The sequence below is a fragment of the Rutilus rutilus genome (assembly GCF_951802725.1).
Source record: "Rutilus rutilus genome assembly, chromosome: 19".
In the NCBI taxonomy this organism is placed as follows: domain Eukaryota; kingdom Metazoa; phylum Chordata; class Actinopteri; order Cypriniformes; family Leuciscidae; genus Rutilus; species Rutilus rutilus.
The window spans coordinates 18,665,002-18,681,790 of record NC_140232.1 but is presented as its reverse complement, the minus strand read 5'-3'; the positions used below and the strand labels follow the sequence as shown (position 1 = coordinate 18,681,790).

General features: G+C 39.9%; 1 protein-coding gene across 1 annotated transcript; it reads right to left on the bottom strand.

Annotated features, from left to right (window-relative positions):
* Positions 1-143: 143 nt before the first annotated feature.
* snrnp200 (small nuclear ribonucleoprotein 200 (U5)) lies at positions 144-16,503 on the bottom strand. Its single transcript, XM_084389168.1, has 45 exons — positions 16,163-16,503; positions 15,682-15,845; positions 15,404-15,575; positions 14,734-14,926; positions 14,595-14,650; positions 14,410-14,505; positions 14,138-14,290; positions 13,956-14,055; positions 13,661-13,797; positions 13,462-13,539; positions 13,155-13,328; positions 12,298-12,435; positions 11,965-12,120; positions 11,575-11,745; positions 11,302-11,495; positions 11,089-11,212; positions 10,825-10,974; positions 9,791-9,901; positions 9,568-9,699; positions 9,289-9,477; positions 8,666-8,863; positions 7,540-7,692; positions 7,335-7,415; positions 7,166-7,249; positions 6,958-7,064; positions 6,749-6,867; positions 6,495-6,649; positions 6,078-6,267; positions 5,708-5,878; positions 5,464-5,624; positions 5,099-5,326; positions 4,792-4,983; positions 4,497-4,675; positions 4,252-4,403; positions 3,242-3,350; positions 3,047-3,155; positions 2,756-2,945; positions 2,395-2,559; positions 1,931-2,052; positions 1,701-1,844; positions 1,353-1,529; positions 1,111-1,271; positions 903-984; positions 560-652; positions 144-424 (listed from the first exon to the last, which is right to left on the bottom strand). The coding sequence occupies exons 1-45, from the start codon at positions 16,205-16,207 to the stop codon at positions 275-277; spliced, it is 6,405 nt and encodes a 2,134-aa protein (XP_084245294.1). The 5' UTR covers positions 16,208-16,503; the 3' UTR covers positions 144-274.
* Between the last annotated feature and the right edge of the window lie 286 nt (positions 16,504-16,789).

The following is a 16,789-nucleotide window of genomic DNA, read 5'->3' as shown; positions in this document are numbered from 1 at the left end:
TAATACAGCATCTGTGTGAACGGGATAGTTTTGACAACGTTGTCGTCTGTCGTTTTCCATTTTTAGCACATCGTTGTCATGTAACGTACCCTTAGTTTCATCTGATGACCTTTTAATAAAATAAAACAGTACAAAACAAAATCTCCAATGTACACGTTTCTTTAATTAAATCATAATGCATTAAACAGTCACAATATTCCTCAAAAAATATCTATAAAAACACTTAAGATTCTTTAACATGACAGTATATCAGTCCAGCATGACTAATCTAGGATTAATCACTGTCACTGTCTCCCTCACTGTCTGCCTCCTTAACGTCCGTGCTGAACTTGTATTCCTGGTCACAGCCCATGTAGGCATCACTCATGAAGTACAGCGTGTAGTTGTGCACACCAACAACAGGTGCCACAAAGTCGAGTTTTACCTGTGGGAAGAAAAGAAAAAAAAACATTGTCAAGTTCTGACAAGACTTCCACTCCATTTTTTTTAAATACTACAACTTGAGGGTCATATAAGACTGGAATAATGTAACTGCCTTGGATATAAAAGCAGGACTAACCTTGGCCTTCTGTTGAAGAGTTAGTCTCTTGATTGAGATGAGGCTGTTCGATTTGGGGTCTCCAATAACAACCCACCAGCCTTCTTCACGTTTCTACACAAACAAACAAAAAGTCATTAAGTAATGCTGTAAGTATAAAATAATCTCAAAGCAAGATCAACTATTTTCAAATGATGTTAAGAGTTACACAACCAATCAAAAGTTTTGGAAAAGTAAGTTATTAAGATGCATTAAAGAAATTATTCACCCAAACATGAAAATGGTCATTTCCTCACCCTCACGAGTTTGTTTCTTCTGCTAAACGCAAAGGAAGGATATAGGGTTTATGTAAATAGACACTCACCTGTGGGAACAGAGGAGCAATGACAGGCCCTGTAACTTCCTCTTCTCGTTCCAACTGCACTTGGACGACCACTGGACTTCCACTGTGAGCACAAGAAAATAAATTAAAATCTTCAGCAGAGATTAATGGTAAATGGCTGGTTTTGTACACCCACACAAGGTTGTAGGTTTTCAATTGAAGCCCTTTGGACTTTGATTTCATCTCATACCTCTTGATGTCGTCCTTGTCGGCCACTTCGTACGAGAGCTCGATGTTGGGATAGCGGTTACAGAAGCGTGCCACGTCGGCCATTTGTACATCTGAAAGCTGCAGAAGGCCAGTGCGGTCCTCATCTTCCATCTCCATGATGTCAAAGATGCTCTCCACACCCTAAATGCATCAGTAAAAGAGTTGAGACAGACAACCAAAAGACGGTGTTCACAGATGAACTCATTCAGATCCAAATCTCACCTTGTCCGTGCAGCGCTTGATGTGTTCAGAAGTGAAGTGGGGTAGTTGTTTGAGGTAAGAGTCTTTAGACCACATGGCTTGTGTGACCATCTGAGCCAGCTCCATGGCAGCCAGCGCTGGACTCAACCAGCCGTTACTGGAGAGCACGTCTACACACGCCTGGATCAGCCTCACCGCCTAAAAATACAGGCAAGAGAAGAGCAGGAGGACTTATGAAACAAAAAGATTTCTAAATGCTATTCTTTTAAACTTTCTAGTAATCAAAGATTTATGAATCCTAATTTGCATGTGTTGTCCTTTTTGAGTTGTGAAAGAGATTGACAATGTGCTCAAAGAGTTTCCCCTCACCTTGCTGAGGATGTCTTCAGTATCTGACTGGAGCTCTGCGCTCAGCTGCATTCGGGACAGGTGAGCCTGAAGCAGCAGGTTGGTCTTCACATGAGGGTCGTTGAACTTGGGGTTGTTCAGTTTATGAGGCACTTTCTGAGCCAGCTGCAAAAGTCAAAGAGTGGTTAACAGAGATCTCTGCTTGTTCTAAGAGTTAAAATTACACTCATATAATGGAAAGATTTATTTACCTGCCGCAGCAGGGTGTCTTCGTGATGCCTGATGGGAATGTTTTTATACTCCGCAGCATTGGAGATAATCTCGATGAGGCCACGGACCTTTGTCTTGGCATTTAGGGACATACTGAACAGCTCTGGAGCAAGGACAAACAGATAAGAGATGTATCAGTCAAGACGGACATGGCTAGACAATTAAGCAGCACATTTCAGCAACCACATTTGGCTAAAATGGTTTTAGAAGGTCAAAATCACTGACCTAAACAGTGACATTAAATTAGCACTTCTCTTATGGCATGTTTTGACTGTCAGTGTCTATTTCGTGTACACAACATGGATAAGCTACAACAATCAAAGGATTGACAATATCGATTTCTCGACCCTCACTTTGATGAACCAATATTGATACTTATACAGAAGAAAAGATCTGTTGCTACTTCAGTTCCATCGCGACTGTGTTAAACAGAGAAGGTCCTCACCGATGGTTGTGTAGTTGATGTAATAGTAGGCTGCAATCATGCCCAGATTCAGAGGTGCCACATCCATCTCATCCTCGATGCTGATGCACTTGGACTGTTCCAGATCCTGCAAGGTGTTTTCCACCAGCTCAGACAGATGATCCGACAGGTGACGATGCGACATACCTGGAACATGAAGAGAGTTTAGTCTGATGCATTAAAAAGTACTTCAGATACACAGATGAAGTTGAATATTTTTGCATGCTCTCCTGATGTCACAAATAGTGAATTCTGCAGCGTGAAGTCTACATTTTAAATGTCAAGTCATTTGTCCTGCTGTAGTGAAGATCTGTAGGCATTACAAGGTACTGTGATTCCTCACCCTGCAGGTTGTAGTAGTTGGGGTTTTGGGTCATGCGACGGTACAAAAACGTCCATGTCAAGTAGTCCACAGCGTCCTGCTTGTTCTCCACCGTCTTGGTGACGATCTCAGCGTTGAAATGGTCATGAAGACAGTGGTCCAGGTGAGACTCGACAGGCAGAGGCTCGTAAAGGAACTTTTTGAAGAAGTCCTAAAGAACAAGGATGTTCAAAATTATTAAGAGCCAATCAATCACGCTTGAGGCTAACCGATCTTGAGTCAAGAAAATGTGTGGTTTCGTGATCGCTTTACCTTTTTGGACCCTTGACACATGATGACACAGCGACCCTCATCGTCCTGGAGAGGACGGTTTGCCTTTCCTACCATCTGGAGCACATCATAGATTGGGTAGTCCACGTACCTAATCAGAGAAAGATATTCATGAGCAATCCACATGCACATATGACATCAGTCATTTGAGGCCACTAAGGATGAAAAAATACTTACGCATGGATTTTACCGTTGTAGTACTGCGTGTCCATGACAATCACCAGGTGGGCAGAAATGTTAGTGCCCCAGCAGAGAGAGCGAGATGCCACCATCACCTGAATGGCACCTGGCATGAGCAGAGGGGGGCAACACTTATTTTAGCTCAGACACACCTTAATCAATCGTTTCGATTAACCTCATAAAACGTTCTCCTGTGCATTGGTAATAATTCTTTCATAATTTCTTGAAGTTACAACGAGCCTTTATTTTGGCAGGTTGTAATGAAGACCTTTGAGTTTCGGTGTGTTTTAAACTACTACCACTACTACATTTTTGGATGTTATTATTAACTTTTCATTAATGAGTGAATGTGCAAAAAAAAAAAGTGGATGTTATTGTGTACATTTACCCTTTTCATTAAAAAAATTAATTCTTTGAAATTTCAATTTATACATTACAGCAAACCAAGAAAAATGAATTATCAATATGAGAAATTTCATAATTACATGAAATTTAATAGAATATATAATCTGAGAACTACCAGTATTAGTTAATTATACTGTAGTAACTCTTAATTGGATTTAATTAAATTCCTTTATAGCTCACATTTTAAAAACCTATTCATATTCTAATAAAACATAAAAATAAAAAAAGGTTGGAATGTTTTCAAACAAAATGTATTAATTTTACTTGCATAAGCTTTCACTTTAAGATAAAGAGGATACATTTTTTATGCTGAATTACTTCATTAATAGATGTGAATATTCATGTTTATAACCAAAATTCTGTCCCAAATGTGTGTGAGAAATATGGGAAAGAAGTTTAACTATTTTACAGAAGTATCGAGTCAAAACTAACTCAGATAAAAAGTTTAAAGCAAACTTTTTTTTTTAAAGTGTACTGAACAAAAGGTAACTTTTTAAAACGGTTCTCACTTTTTAAAAAAAGTACTAAAAATAGCTTTTTTCCCCCGGTCAAAAATGGCCAGAGTACATTATGACTAAAACATTAGATTTCATGTGTCGTACCAGAAATGAATAGATGCTCCACAATCCTGCGCTCTGTAGGTGAAAGGCCCTCGTGAAGGTACCCCACTCCGTTAGAGAGGGTCTCCTTCAGTGTAGCATCAGCGAGATTCTCCATGAATGGAGCCAGATCCTTCTCGGTTGAGTGTAGGAACCTGCAGGGACAAAAAGAAGGTTGAAGATGAAATGCCCGATGGGATAATTTAGAGTGTATTTAGTGTATGGATGTGATATAGATCTTCCAGCACCTTTGTGGCACCACGTCAGCAGCACAGAAGGTGAGAATATCAATAGCGGTAAGACGAGTCTGGCGTCTGGATGGCACAAATACCAGCACTGGCTTGGATGGAGAATGTTTCATTATGGCGTGATACACAGGTTTTGCCATGGACAGCAGACGAGTCTGTGTGTGACTCACGTTGAAGCCCTGAGGAAGGGGAAAAGTAGTCAAGTGGATTAAACAAAACTTCAAATATAAACAGAAGAACAGGGTAAGGATTGTGCATGTAGATGAAATTAAGTTACAGAGAGCTTTAGACTGACCTGGATGTGAAGCTCCAGAGGAACCGGCCTGACATTGGGATGGAAGTTGAAGGTGGCTGTGGTGCTGCAGCCAAGCCAGTGGGCCACATCTTTAGCATTGGACAGAGAGGAGCTGAGGGCCACGATACGGATGGGCCGCTCAATCTGAGAGGAGATGTACCTCATTCTGGAGCAAATCACCTCCAACACAGGCTACAAGATACACAGAAATAGGAAATAATGGATTCAAACAACCAAAACAATGATCTCTGAGAAACTAACAGCTCATTCTTGGTGTTTAGAAATTAGGATAAAAACAAACACTTACTCCGTTGTCACCTCCAATGAGATGAACCTCATCTATTATGAAGAGGCTAACGTTCTGCACATTCTTCCTCTGTTTCCAGCGACGGGAAAGAATGTCCCACTTGTCTGGGGTGCTGACGATGATGTCACCTTTACCCAGCAGTTTTAGGTCAGTGCTTGTCTCACCAGTGAGTAAGACAACCTTCTTATTCAAAGTATCCTGGAACTTCTGGTGCCAGTCAATAAAGACCTACACAAAAAATAATGTCTGAATAATGACATTCACATCCTTGTTTCATCAATTTATTTAATTAATCTTAAGTCGAACTATAGACACTTTTACATTATTGCATTTATTTCCATAAAGGCAAATAATTGTAGCTGTACCTGTTCAGCCAGAGCCTCCATGGGTGTAATGTAGACACAGCGGCCTTCTGAGTTGTGTAGGAGCATCCTAAGAATAGCAAACTCCGCACATATGGTCTTCCCGCTGCCCGTGGGGGCGCCAACAAAGACGTTGTCATCGCTGTTATACACCGCATTGAACACTGAAAACGAGAACAGTTTCACTTAGAAGGAAGTTCTCAATCAAGTATGACAGGGTGTTGGGAGGGTTTACGAGGGCAGGTACCTTGGGTCTGGATTGGGTTGAAAAAGGGAAACTTCTGGTAGAGGCTCTCGAAGGCTGCGTTTCTCAGAGCGGACACGGGCAAAGGCTGCAAGTCCAGCAGCTCAGTGGGAGGAGGATATTTCTCAGGCAGGATTAGGTGACGAAATGAAACCGGCAGCTGCGTCTCACATGCTTGAGAAAAGAAAAAGAGAAAAAAAAACATTCTGGACTACTGCAATACTCCAACACTCCATTTTACTTCCAAATAATACAATGGATTTTGGTCGTTATATCAAAGCCACAGTAAATTAGATATGCAATATGGTTTACTAATGTTTTCTGCAGTATTAAGTAGTTAGTATGTCATCAGCAAATATAAATAAAAACATACATAGCCAGCGGTCTGAAGCAATGCGAATGAAGTACTGCGGTGGCAGCGGCTCAAACACGGGCACAAAGAAAGTCACAAGATGTTCGTCCTGAGCGTACTTGGCCTTCAGGAGGAAGTACTCATGGTGAAGGACGACTTCACTGTCCACATCCTCCACTAAGATCCAGAAGGCCTCAGATGAGCCATGTATCTGGAAGAAGCCAACATTTAATGCATAAATAAATATAGTAATAGATTAATAGCAATAATATGTGTCTCTCTCTCTCTCTCTCTCTCTCTACACATACACACACACACACACACACACACATTATTGCAACAAATCTATTACTATTAATCTATACGTAATTCTTTGTTCTAGTTATAATAACAATAATATTATTATTTAGTAATTTACTGATTTTTTTTTTGACTGACCTTGTCATCCCACTGGAAATCTGGTGTGATTGTGAGTTCCACTTTCAGAGTGGAGCGTGTGATAGGCTGCAGATGAACTGCCAGGTCCAGTTTAGGGAACTGATGGACATACTTATGAATGGTTTTCCCCATCTTCGGCATGCGAATCAACTCACCTGAAACAGTTAAGAATTTCAGATCATGAGAAAATGATATAAAATGGCATTTGGGTATAAAGACAATGTTTGAGTATTAGTGTATTAGCCACTATTCACCAATTTCATTGTGGTTCAGGTCATAGAGGCGCTCAAAGGGGAAGTTTTTCTTTTCAATCTTTTTGATGACCTCCTCTGGAAGCTTGCGGAACTGACGCAAGGGAGACATTGACTGCCACCTTGATGGAAAAAAGCCAATAGAATAAACATCACACTGCAAGACAAACAATACATTTATGCTTGGCAATATCAACATCATGACAACTCACATCCTTTTGTCGATCATCTTGCAGAGGTTCATAGTCTTGTCGGTAAGTTGGGCCCAGCCTCTGCTCAAAACAATCTCAAAGATGGCCCTCATCAGCCGGCCAGCACTCTGTAGGATCAAATATAATGTTAAATCTGTGATTTTAAAATAAAAATGTCCTTTTAGAACACAGGAGTATTTTACAAAACTTTGTTTCCCCAAACACTCACCTGTGTCACATAGACCATGTCAGCCATGAGAGCGAAGCCCTCCAGTTTAAGCTGAGAGATATATGCCTGCAGCAGCACATTGATCTGAGAAAGACATAACATTCCATTTAAGAGACAATCATACGATTGAATATTCTATAATATATAAAGTTCTTCAACACGCATTTACCTTTGCGCTGGGCTCTTCAATGCTTTCCTTCACTGGAATAGGGACTCTCTCAAGCAGTTTCTGAAGCTCAAGTTTTTCTTCCTGTCAATCAAATTGTAAAAACCATGTTTGTTAGTGCTGTTATTTTCCACTTCATCCTGTCTTTAGGATTCAAGAGGTAGAAGTTTGTTCAGATGTTTCAGGTTTGTTTAGACAAGGCACATACCTCTCTGACATTAATGTTTCTGAACTCAGAGGACAGCGAGAACACCCTGAAGAGCTCGATCTCACTCAGTGTGGGCTTCAGCAGCTGGTTGTAGGTCATTATGGACTCGTGGGTGATGTAAAAATGGCTTGCGATGCGGCCCAGGTCTGTCACCTACAACAGAACACATAAGACATAATTTTAACCACATCTGTTGCTGTCATTTAAAAGTTTAATTGATGTGTTCAGGCAGACCTGCTGAAATCAGTTATCTAGAGATCGACCGATTGATCGGCCAGCCGATTTGTGGCATTTTTTAATGAACCGGCATCGGCTGATTGTGGTGCAAATTAGGCCGATTAAAAGGCAGGCACATCTACGGGCAGCGTTGTTGTGGAACACGTGACATTGCCTCTTGCAGCAAGCAGATTGCCAGTCCCCCTCTGCCTGCTAACTTTTTGAAGAGGACTACCTGGCAGCTTCCCAAGAAATGATAATGTTCGTGTTAAGCCTTTCCTATTTAAATATTGAAGCGCATGTAGACTGGAAATTACTCATGTTTTGTGTGTGTGTGTGTGTGTGTGTGTGTGTGGCAACACATCAAGATTGCCACGTTTCACAGCGCGCGAATAGTATACTCTTTCATGTCTTCCTAATCATAAACTGACATATTCACACTAGGGCCATGTCGAGTTTGTACGATATATTGGTATGTTTTTAATAAACAATATGGAATGAGACAATACTGTTGTTTATATCAATATAGCCTACAGTTGTTTGATATGAGTGCATCTGAAAAATAGCGGAGGAAGCAGTGAGCTGGTGCGGGGAAATTGCATTATCCAATTCGTCCTAAGCATGAGACAAGTTTTATATTAAAATAGCCCCGTCAGACACTCTGACAGATTCATGTGCTGAGTGCCGATAGACAGATAGATAGATACTGGCGCTGTTTAATGCACTACATTAAAAAAAGCACTACATCTCAAATATTGGCATCGGCCAGAGAAAAACCCATATCGTCAACCTCTACAATTATCTTGAGTTGGGGATTTAAAGCTGGTACAATCTCAGCATTGATCATGCATATTAATCATCTGGAAGTGACCATTTAGAAAGGAGGGTTAATATGACAAACTGTGTGTACCTGAAAGCTGCCAGATCTCTTGTCGTATTTGACCAGGTTGTTCTTCTCCAGGACAGTGGCTGCCGTGTGTATCAGATCCAACCTGCGTCGCTCCAGCAGTGGGTCAATGCTGCGGTCATCATGGGAGACGCCATATAGAGTGGGGTTCCGCAACATCCGTACATACAGGTATGTGTAACCCAGCCAATTTACAGCATCCTGAAAACAGTGACAAGACAGATCAAACCCTGCAACAGATGCTGAGCTTACAGAGGAATACTAATATTAGGCATGTGCAAAACTATGTAATTTCAGTATAATAAAACATAACTATTTTATCAATATGCTAAGGTAAATTAACAATATAAAAGCCTTTAAAAGAAACAAATACTAATATTAGGATGGGCAAAAAAGTAACAAAACCAATATAATAAAACAAATCAATATTAAAATAAAATGAGAATATAAAAGCTTTTTTAATTTATTGTAATATTGTTGTCTTTATATCATCACATTTGATATTCATTCCCTCACACAGAGAAACCCAAGTTAAACCTCCTTTATTGGACCACCAATAAAATATTTAAGCTAGAAAACAAAAATTTGGCTGACTAATGAACTTACACCAGTACATTCAGACTTACCTTGGCATTCTGCACGTTGCCCAACACTATCTCTGCATTGAGCATGTCCGGTAGTTTGGCCACCATCTGGCTCTCGATGGGCAGCTGCTGATTGAGCAGAGACAGGTAATACTGCAGCTCTCCATGAGAAGTGATCAGAATACCCTCTCCTTTAGAGTCATACTGCGGCCTGCCAGCACGACCCAGCATCTGCGTCACAAAGTTGAGAGGGAGTCAAGTTGTTACTCGTGGTCGATTTAACTTATCGAAACACAAAATACATGTGGACATAATACAGACCTGTAGGATGTCCAGGGCTCCCAGCTCCGTCCATCTGCCTTTCTCTGGGCTGTACACCTGTGTGCCTTTGATTATGACAGTGTGTGCTGGCAAGTTCACACCCCAGGCCAGAGTGGCTGTGGACACCAATACCTACAAAACACATTCATGGTTCAGTCTTCTGTATTTTAGAATATGAAATGATCCAGAATGTTCTCGGCATTCCTGAATGTTATGCACTAACCTGGATGTGGCGGTCAGCAAACAGATCCTCTACCAGCGTTCTGTCCACTCTGGTCATTCCAGCATGGTGAATAGCAAAACCATACGGCAACAGATCCTTCAGCTCCAGGTTCTGTCAATAGAAAGTAAACAAATTTTTAAGAAAACCAGTACACAATAAATGTGTGTTCAGTTAGGCCACATTTACACAGCAGATCTTGATGCCCAATTCCGATTTGTTGATTAAATACGATTTTTTTTTCACAACTTTTACAAGTGACTGATATAAATGATGATGATGATGATGATGTAAATCAGCATTTACAGTATATACATGGCGAACGAACCACATTTCCACATATGATTGAGGCCTGAACCCGATCTGAGAATATTGGAATTCAAGGTTTTTTTTTTTCTGCTTACATATCTGTGGGTCATTTCCGATCCGTGCCACATGGAAGGAGAAATTTTCTTTTTCGCAATTGAGTCACTTGAACCATGTAATGTAAATGCGGCCTTACGACAAGGACGTGAGGGAATCTGGGGACTTTTAATTGCACAAATCTTATGGAAAATCAAAACAAATTAGGTGAAAAGAAATTGCTGCACGACTAGCTGCTGGACATAATATTAGCAAAAAATAAAATAAAATAAAAAATGGTGTGAATTTGGGGTGGGACTACCTGTTCATCAAATAACAGCAGATAAGAGGAATATTTGAAACTGGTAATTATTCCAATTCAATAATAATAATTTGTCATTTTTGCAAGTATAATTATAATTTATAACAACAATGTATTTTTAGCAATCATAATTTAAACCACAATTGATTACAGTTTATAATATTATGAATTATCTTTTATTTTTGTTATAATTAAACTATAATAATTTATTGTCATTCAGTTTGGTACCACTAGTTCCAATAGATGTTTAATAAACTAATATGCAGATTTTACTGTGAATGACGTTCAGATTCTGTGTGGGTTTTGTTTCAAGTTTACATCAGTTTGAGGCTGTGTCTTATGTACAGCACTTTCATGGTAGTTGTGAGCTGACCTTGCACTGTTCGGCTTCAGTCCTCAAAACCTCAGTGGAGGCCGAACCTTCTCTCAGGAACAACCCCAGAGTGTCCTTCTCCAAACACATATCCCTGATCGCACGAGCCGTCTTTCCTGTCTCCTTTCTTGAGTGCACAAACACCAACACCTGGGAAAAACAGACAAATAAATGTTAAGAAAGGAGAAGAGGAGAGTGTTAGTGACTGAACAAAAAGTAGAAATCAGGAGATAAAACTAGTCCATTTATTGTGCTCAGCTTCACCTGATTCTTTCCAGCATGTTCCATGATCTTCTCATAGACAATCTCATTCATAATCTGAAAGCGCTTGATGGCCTTCTTCTCTGTAATTCCTACATAGGTTTGTTCCAGAGGCACCGGTCGGAAACTAAAAAAGGAAAACGGCCAACATACGTACTTTATTATACAAAAACAGAAGACTATTTCCCCATTTATCCACAGCAGTCTCATTCTCACCTGTTGTCGAAATAGTAGAGTCCCTTGGATGAATCGACACGAAGGCAGTTCGCCACATCCTCGTAGTTGGGCAACGTGGCGCTGAGGCCAATGAGCCTCACATCTTCCTGTGTCAGCTCCACATTGCGGATGGTTCGAGCAATCAGGGACTCCAGGACAGGGCCACGGTCGTCATGCAGCAAGTGGATCTCATCCTGCATGACCGAACATGTTATTTTGGAAAAACATGAAAAATCTTTGAAAAGGGGAATCTGGGACTACTAGTTTACTTACAATAATCACAAGGCGCACAAGCTGCGTATATGTGCGCTCCCCTCCTTTCCGGGTGATGATGTCCCATTTCTCTGGGGTGCACACTATAATCTGGGTGGCGTTTATTTCCTCCTTACACAGTTGATGGTCTCCGGTCAGCTCAGAAACAGTGATGCCATAACTTGCCAAGCGCTGCAGATGGAGCAATAAATGTTGTAGGGACATTTAATACTTTAACACAATTATAAACATACATTTATAAATTGTACAAACATATTTTTTTTTGTTGAAAGTAACTAATAAAAGGAACACATTTTTCAAGTATTATTATTCAAGATTAAGCATAGAAATTACAGGAAATGATGGGGAAAAGGGTTATTTTTTTCTCTCCATCATGTTTGGTACTCCTACCTTGCCAAAACTGCCCACCATCTCCTGTACCAGTGAGCGCATGGGAGCGATGTAGATGATTTTAAACTCATCAACATTGATGGTGCCATCCATGTTAATATGCTTTCCGATTTCTCTGAGCATTGCCATGAGAGCAACATTAGTTTTTCCAGCACCCTACAGGTCAAAGAGATGAAAAACAAAATCCTTAAGGTCAAATATTGAAGTTAAACATAAAACTCAAGTTTATCAAGTTATATACTACATACATCATATTTATGTCATCATATTTTTAACTGTAATGTTTATTTTAAGTCAGCGCCTGGACTGTTGCGCCTTTTTTAGTAGACAAACCGTTGGAGCGCAAACCAGTAGGTTCTCATCTGTCTCCATGGTAGTTTTGAAGAGTTTACTCTGTATGCGGTTCAGGGTTTTGAATCCTTCAAATCCAGCTTGAGCATATTTGGGCAGCTTCTCAATAGCCACCAATGTCTGTAAGAGAAATGAGGGAAACCTTGTGAGAGACTAATGAAAATAGAGCAAATCAACCAATAATAATAAATAAAAAAAATGCTACTTAACACGACCATTCAAAAGAATGGTGTCAGTAAGATTTTTTTTTTTTAAAGAAATAAATACTTTTATTCAGCAAGGATGCATTAAATTTATCAAATGTGGCAGTAAATACATTTATGATGTTCCAAAAGATTTCTTTTTAAAATAAATGCTGTTCTTTTGAACTTTCTATTCATCAAAGAATCCTGAAATAATGTCAATATTAAGTAGCGTAACTGTTTTCAAAATTGATGAAAGCATTAAATCAGCACATTAGAGTGAGTTGAGCAGGATCATATGACAATGAAGACTGGAGTAATGGCTGCTGAAAATTCAGCTTTGCATAATAGGAATAAATTACATTTTAAAATATAGTGTAGTTCTTTTAAATTGTAATAGTATTTCACAATGTTTGTGCTGTTACTGTATTTTTAATCAAATAAATGCAGAATTGGTCAGCATAAGAGACTTTTTTTTTTTTACCCCAAAACATTGCGGTAGAGTACTCTTTGTGTGGCAATTTGATGTAATAACCAAACAACCAGACATTCCTTCCTGAACAAACAATTTATCCTCACTAAAAAAAAAGGTCTCACAAAATAATAATAATAATAATTATTATTATTATATTACTATTATAATAAATAAAAAAATACCTCATCATCACCAAAGGGTTTGGGTTTGAGAGCGGGCACATGAACCTCCTCGTAGCCCTTCCTCTGTTTGCGGAAGGAGCCGTCGGGCAGCTGGCAACGCTTGTTGGCCATGAAGTGACTGCCTTGAGAGAAGGCCAGATCTTCCAGATCTAGTAATTGCTTTGAGGCCACAGACTAGAGACAAAGATCACAGAGAAAAAAGCCCAAGATCATCACATGAACATTAGGAGTGGGGGTCAAATTAAAATAGTAGGAACATTGTAAATTTTGGCTTGAAGAAGTAGATGTAGCTTCAAGTGGCATTTACCTCTCCATGATCAATGTCCATAGACTCCATATCATCCACACGAGACTTTCTCACTCTCTCTCGGCGAGATCGCTCCTCCTGCAATGAAACAAAAGATCATAAGCTTACAGATGGATATTCTTCTTTAAACAGCTAAAATATAAAAAGAAAAATCTTATACTCCACTAAACCAACTAAAAAAGGAGGGGGAAGTACTGACCCTGATGATGTCCTCTTTCTCAGTCTCCTGCAGCTGGTAAAGAACTTTGGAAAGATCCTGATCAGCTTCCATTTTATTCATGATCTTTTCCTTCTCAGCCTCACTTTGAGCACTGGCCAACATGGTGCAGTAGAGGACTGGATATGGCAAGGGAAAAAAAGAGCAACATGAAACAATATTTCTAAAAACCTTGTAAATCTTAAAAACCACTAACAATAAGTCATTTTGTCACCATATTCTCAGAAATCACAATCAATTTAATCCAACACAGTCCTGGCTATTGTGATCTACTCACTCATTCGTCTGTGCTGGCGGAGGACCTTGATGAAGTCGAATGTGTTGAAGCCCAAAAGCAGCACCAATTGGTTCTCACACTCTCTGTCATCACTGGCAGTCTAACCAAAAGGAAGGAATAAATCAGCCACACAAACAAAATCTTAGTCTCCAAGGACATGAGCATTCCCAAGCATTTCTTACTTTAAGGATCTCCAAGACTTCATCAGCTTTCTTCTGAGAAACTATGGCATCGTTGTAGAAGCGGCTGAGCTGTCGCTGAAGCCAGAAGGCATCGATGTCTCGCGGGTGAAGATCTTTCTTTTTGGTCATCATTACGTCGCCCGTGTTGCCCAGCTATGGAGAAGAGAGCATGTTAGGCTGGTTGTTTAACTCTCTATATATATATTTTGACTGAGGGCCCCTAGTGGGTCCCCTGGTTGAGAACCACTGCTCTATGATGACATGTGACTTACATTAGCAGTCAGAGTGCTGGTTTCATCTGCCTCCTCTCCCTCGCTGTCATCAGAGCCTTCATCCCGAACCTCTCCGTACTGATCCTCATCGCCCTCCTGCAGTTGAACAAAATGCACATTTGATGTCACATCGAGAGCCAAAAAACACAATCTGACCACAAACAACCAGCATGTAGAAAGCTCACCTCCTCATCTGACTCGAATTGCACATTGACTCCATAGGTTTCATCAATGTTGTCATCTGCAAAAAGAGAAAGATGAAATGTGACCAGGCTTGAACATCACCAGGAGAATTTGGACTCAGGTTGGACTAAAAATATTTACCCATATTCTGGAGCTCTTTGTCTCCACCATAGTCAGAGATCTTCTTGCCCAGGTTCACCAGGACATGGTAGCGTGTGTCATCCGTAGGCCCCAGCAACTGTTCCACCTCCCTCCTCCTCTCTTTGTCTCTCATCTTGTCATTCTTCAGCACGGCCAACACCTCGTCTGCAGCTCCACACAGGATATCCCTTGGCTTAGTGGAGAGAAAGAGCAGCAATTTATAATCTGGTACATTAACCCAATATCCACTGTTTACATCTATTAATATTAAGATGATTACATTTTAATTGATATTTTAGAATGGGCTTTTTTCCTGCGATGGCAAGGAAAAAGCCTTTAATTCATTTTTCAGCATCACATGATCTATTATACTGATTTGATTGCCTCTAATTACAAATAGTTACAGATATTTTTTTTGTTTAAGGCCAGTTTGGCCTGTAATAGAGCAGATAAACAACAAATAAATGTGCTCAAAGAAAAAGGAAAACATCATCATCCAGCAATTTGGAATCAACCATGACAAATCATGATCATTGCATCCCTACATAGCATAAAAATAACTATCAGAAAGAATTTTAATAACAGTGCAGGAGCATCCCTAGTAGATCCCACAGCAATTCCATTTGAAATAAATGTTCACAGCACGTGTAAACAGAGTCTGTGACCTTACCTGATCTCCAAGGGCTGCCTGAATGAAGCTGAGAAGGATTTCATATGTTTCTCTGGTCTCTTTGGTCTTGGGCTTGTACACGATGCCCACCATCTCATCAATCCCCTCAGACAGCAGTGTGAAGCCCTTCATCTTGTTGATGTCATGCCTGTCCTCGTCTCTCTTTCTCCTCCTGCATCACACAACAAATACTGTTTGTTTAAAAGACTTTCACACAGTGAATGCAAGAATGAATGAATGAATGCAAGCAAACACTGTGAGTTTCTGATCAGACTGACTTTGTTCTCTTCTCCTCCTGCAACTGAGGTTTGGTTCTCTGGCTTCTGTCTCCCATCTTTGTCCCATCCAGTTTGCCGACCAGAGACAGCACCTCTCCGGTGGGCTCATCTCTGCGGGTACGGTCGATCAGAGATCTGTCCGCTTGCAACACCAAGTTAGAGTTCTGCGGAGGAAACACAAACACTCACGATCGGCTCAATGACACGTATCAAATCCTAGCGAGCTGCATTTGTCAACATCACAAGCATGCGCTTATGTTCTGCTGAAATACTATTTAATTCAAAGCTACATTAAACATTTACTACTATGCTGATCAAAAATAAAATCTAGGTAAAGATCATTAGATTTTAAAACTCAGCCAGTGTGTTCAAGTTCGCACACACAAAAACAAACAACATTAGCGCGCTAAATAATGAAACTTAGCTACGAAACGTATCAAAGTTGTTAAAAATGATATCAAAAATCTTATATGATACTTACCGCTTTGTATTCATACTGCAAACTACGCGCAGTAACATCCGCCATGACTTCTTATTACTGTATATGCGCTCAAAATGAAAATCTTCTTGATCAACCAGCACACCCGGTGCTAGCGGAGAGACAGACGACTAAATTAACTACACAGCACTCATGTACGTCCCTAGTTACGCAAAAATAAAAAATAAAAATAAAAAAACTTAATGTGCACACGACAATAACAACACACTATGAAAAGTCTTTTTCTTTATATTCGTAACTGCACCATACGTCTGAAACACGCACGACGGTTTCAAAACGCAGTTTGGTCTAACTTCCGCTTCCGGGTTCACTCGCTCCTGAGTGAGGTGCGTGAAAAATGCTGCCTCTTCTGGATAGGAATGGCACTTTTTTGAGGCGTTTATTTTTATTCAACAAAACAAACAATGTCATTTAACATCAAACAGAAGCTAAAATAGAAATTGGGGGATACATGTAACAGATCTTACATCGTGTAAAACATAAAATTCGACACATTACTTTTTTTATGAGAGATGTTTTTATATCCGTCTTATTTCTAGTAATTGAATTCAATAAGTCATAAAATATTTTAAGGGTGTAATAGCTTTATGTACATGGAACTTCCCAAGA

Coding starts and splice junctions, on each gene's coding strand:
- snrnp200 (XM_084389168.1), bottom strand. CDS start 16,207: ATGGCGGATGTTACTGCGCGTAGTTTGCAGTATGAATACAAAGCG. Junction 11,746..11,964: donor TGGTGGGCAGTTTTGGCAAG/GTAGGAGTACCA, acceptor CTCCATCTGCAG/CGCTTGGCAAGTTATGGCAT. Junction 5,879..6,077: donor TGCTTCAGACCGCTGGCTAT/GTATGTTTTTAT, acceptor TCTTTTCTCAAG/CATGTGAGACGCAGCTGCCG.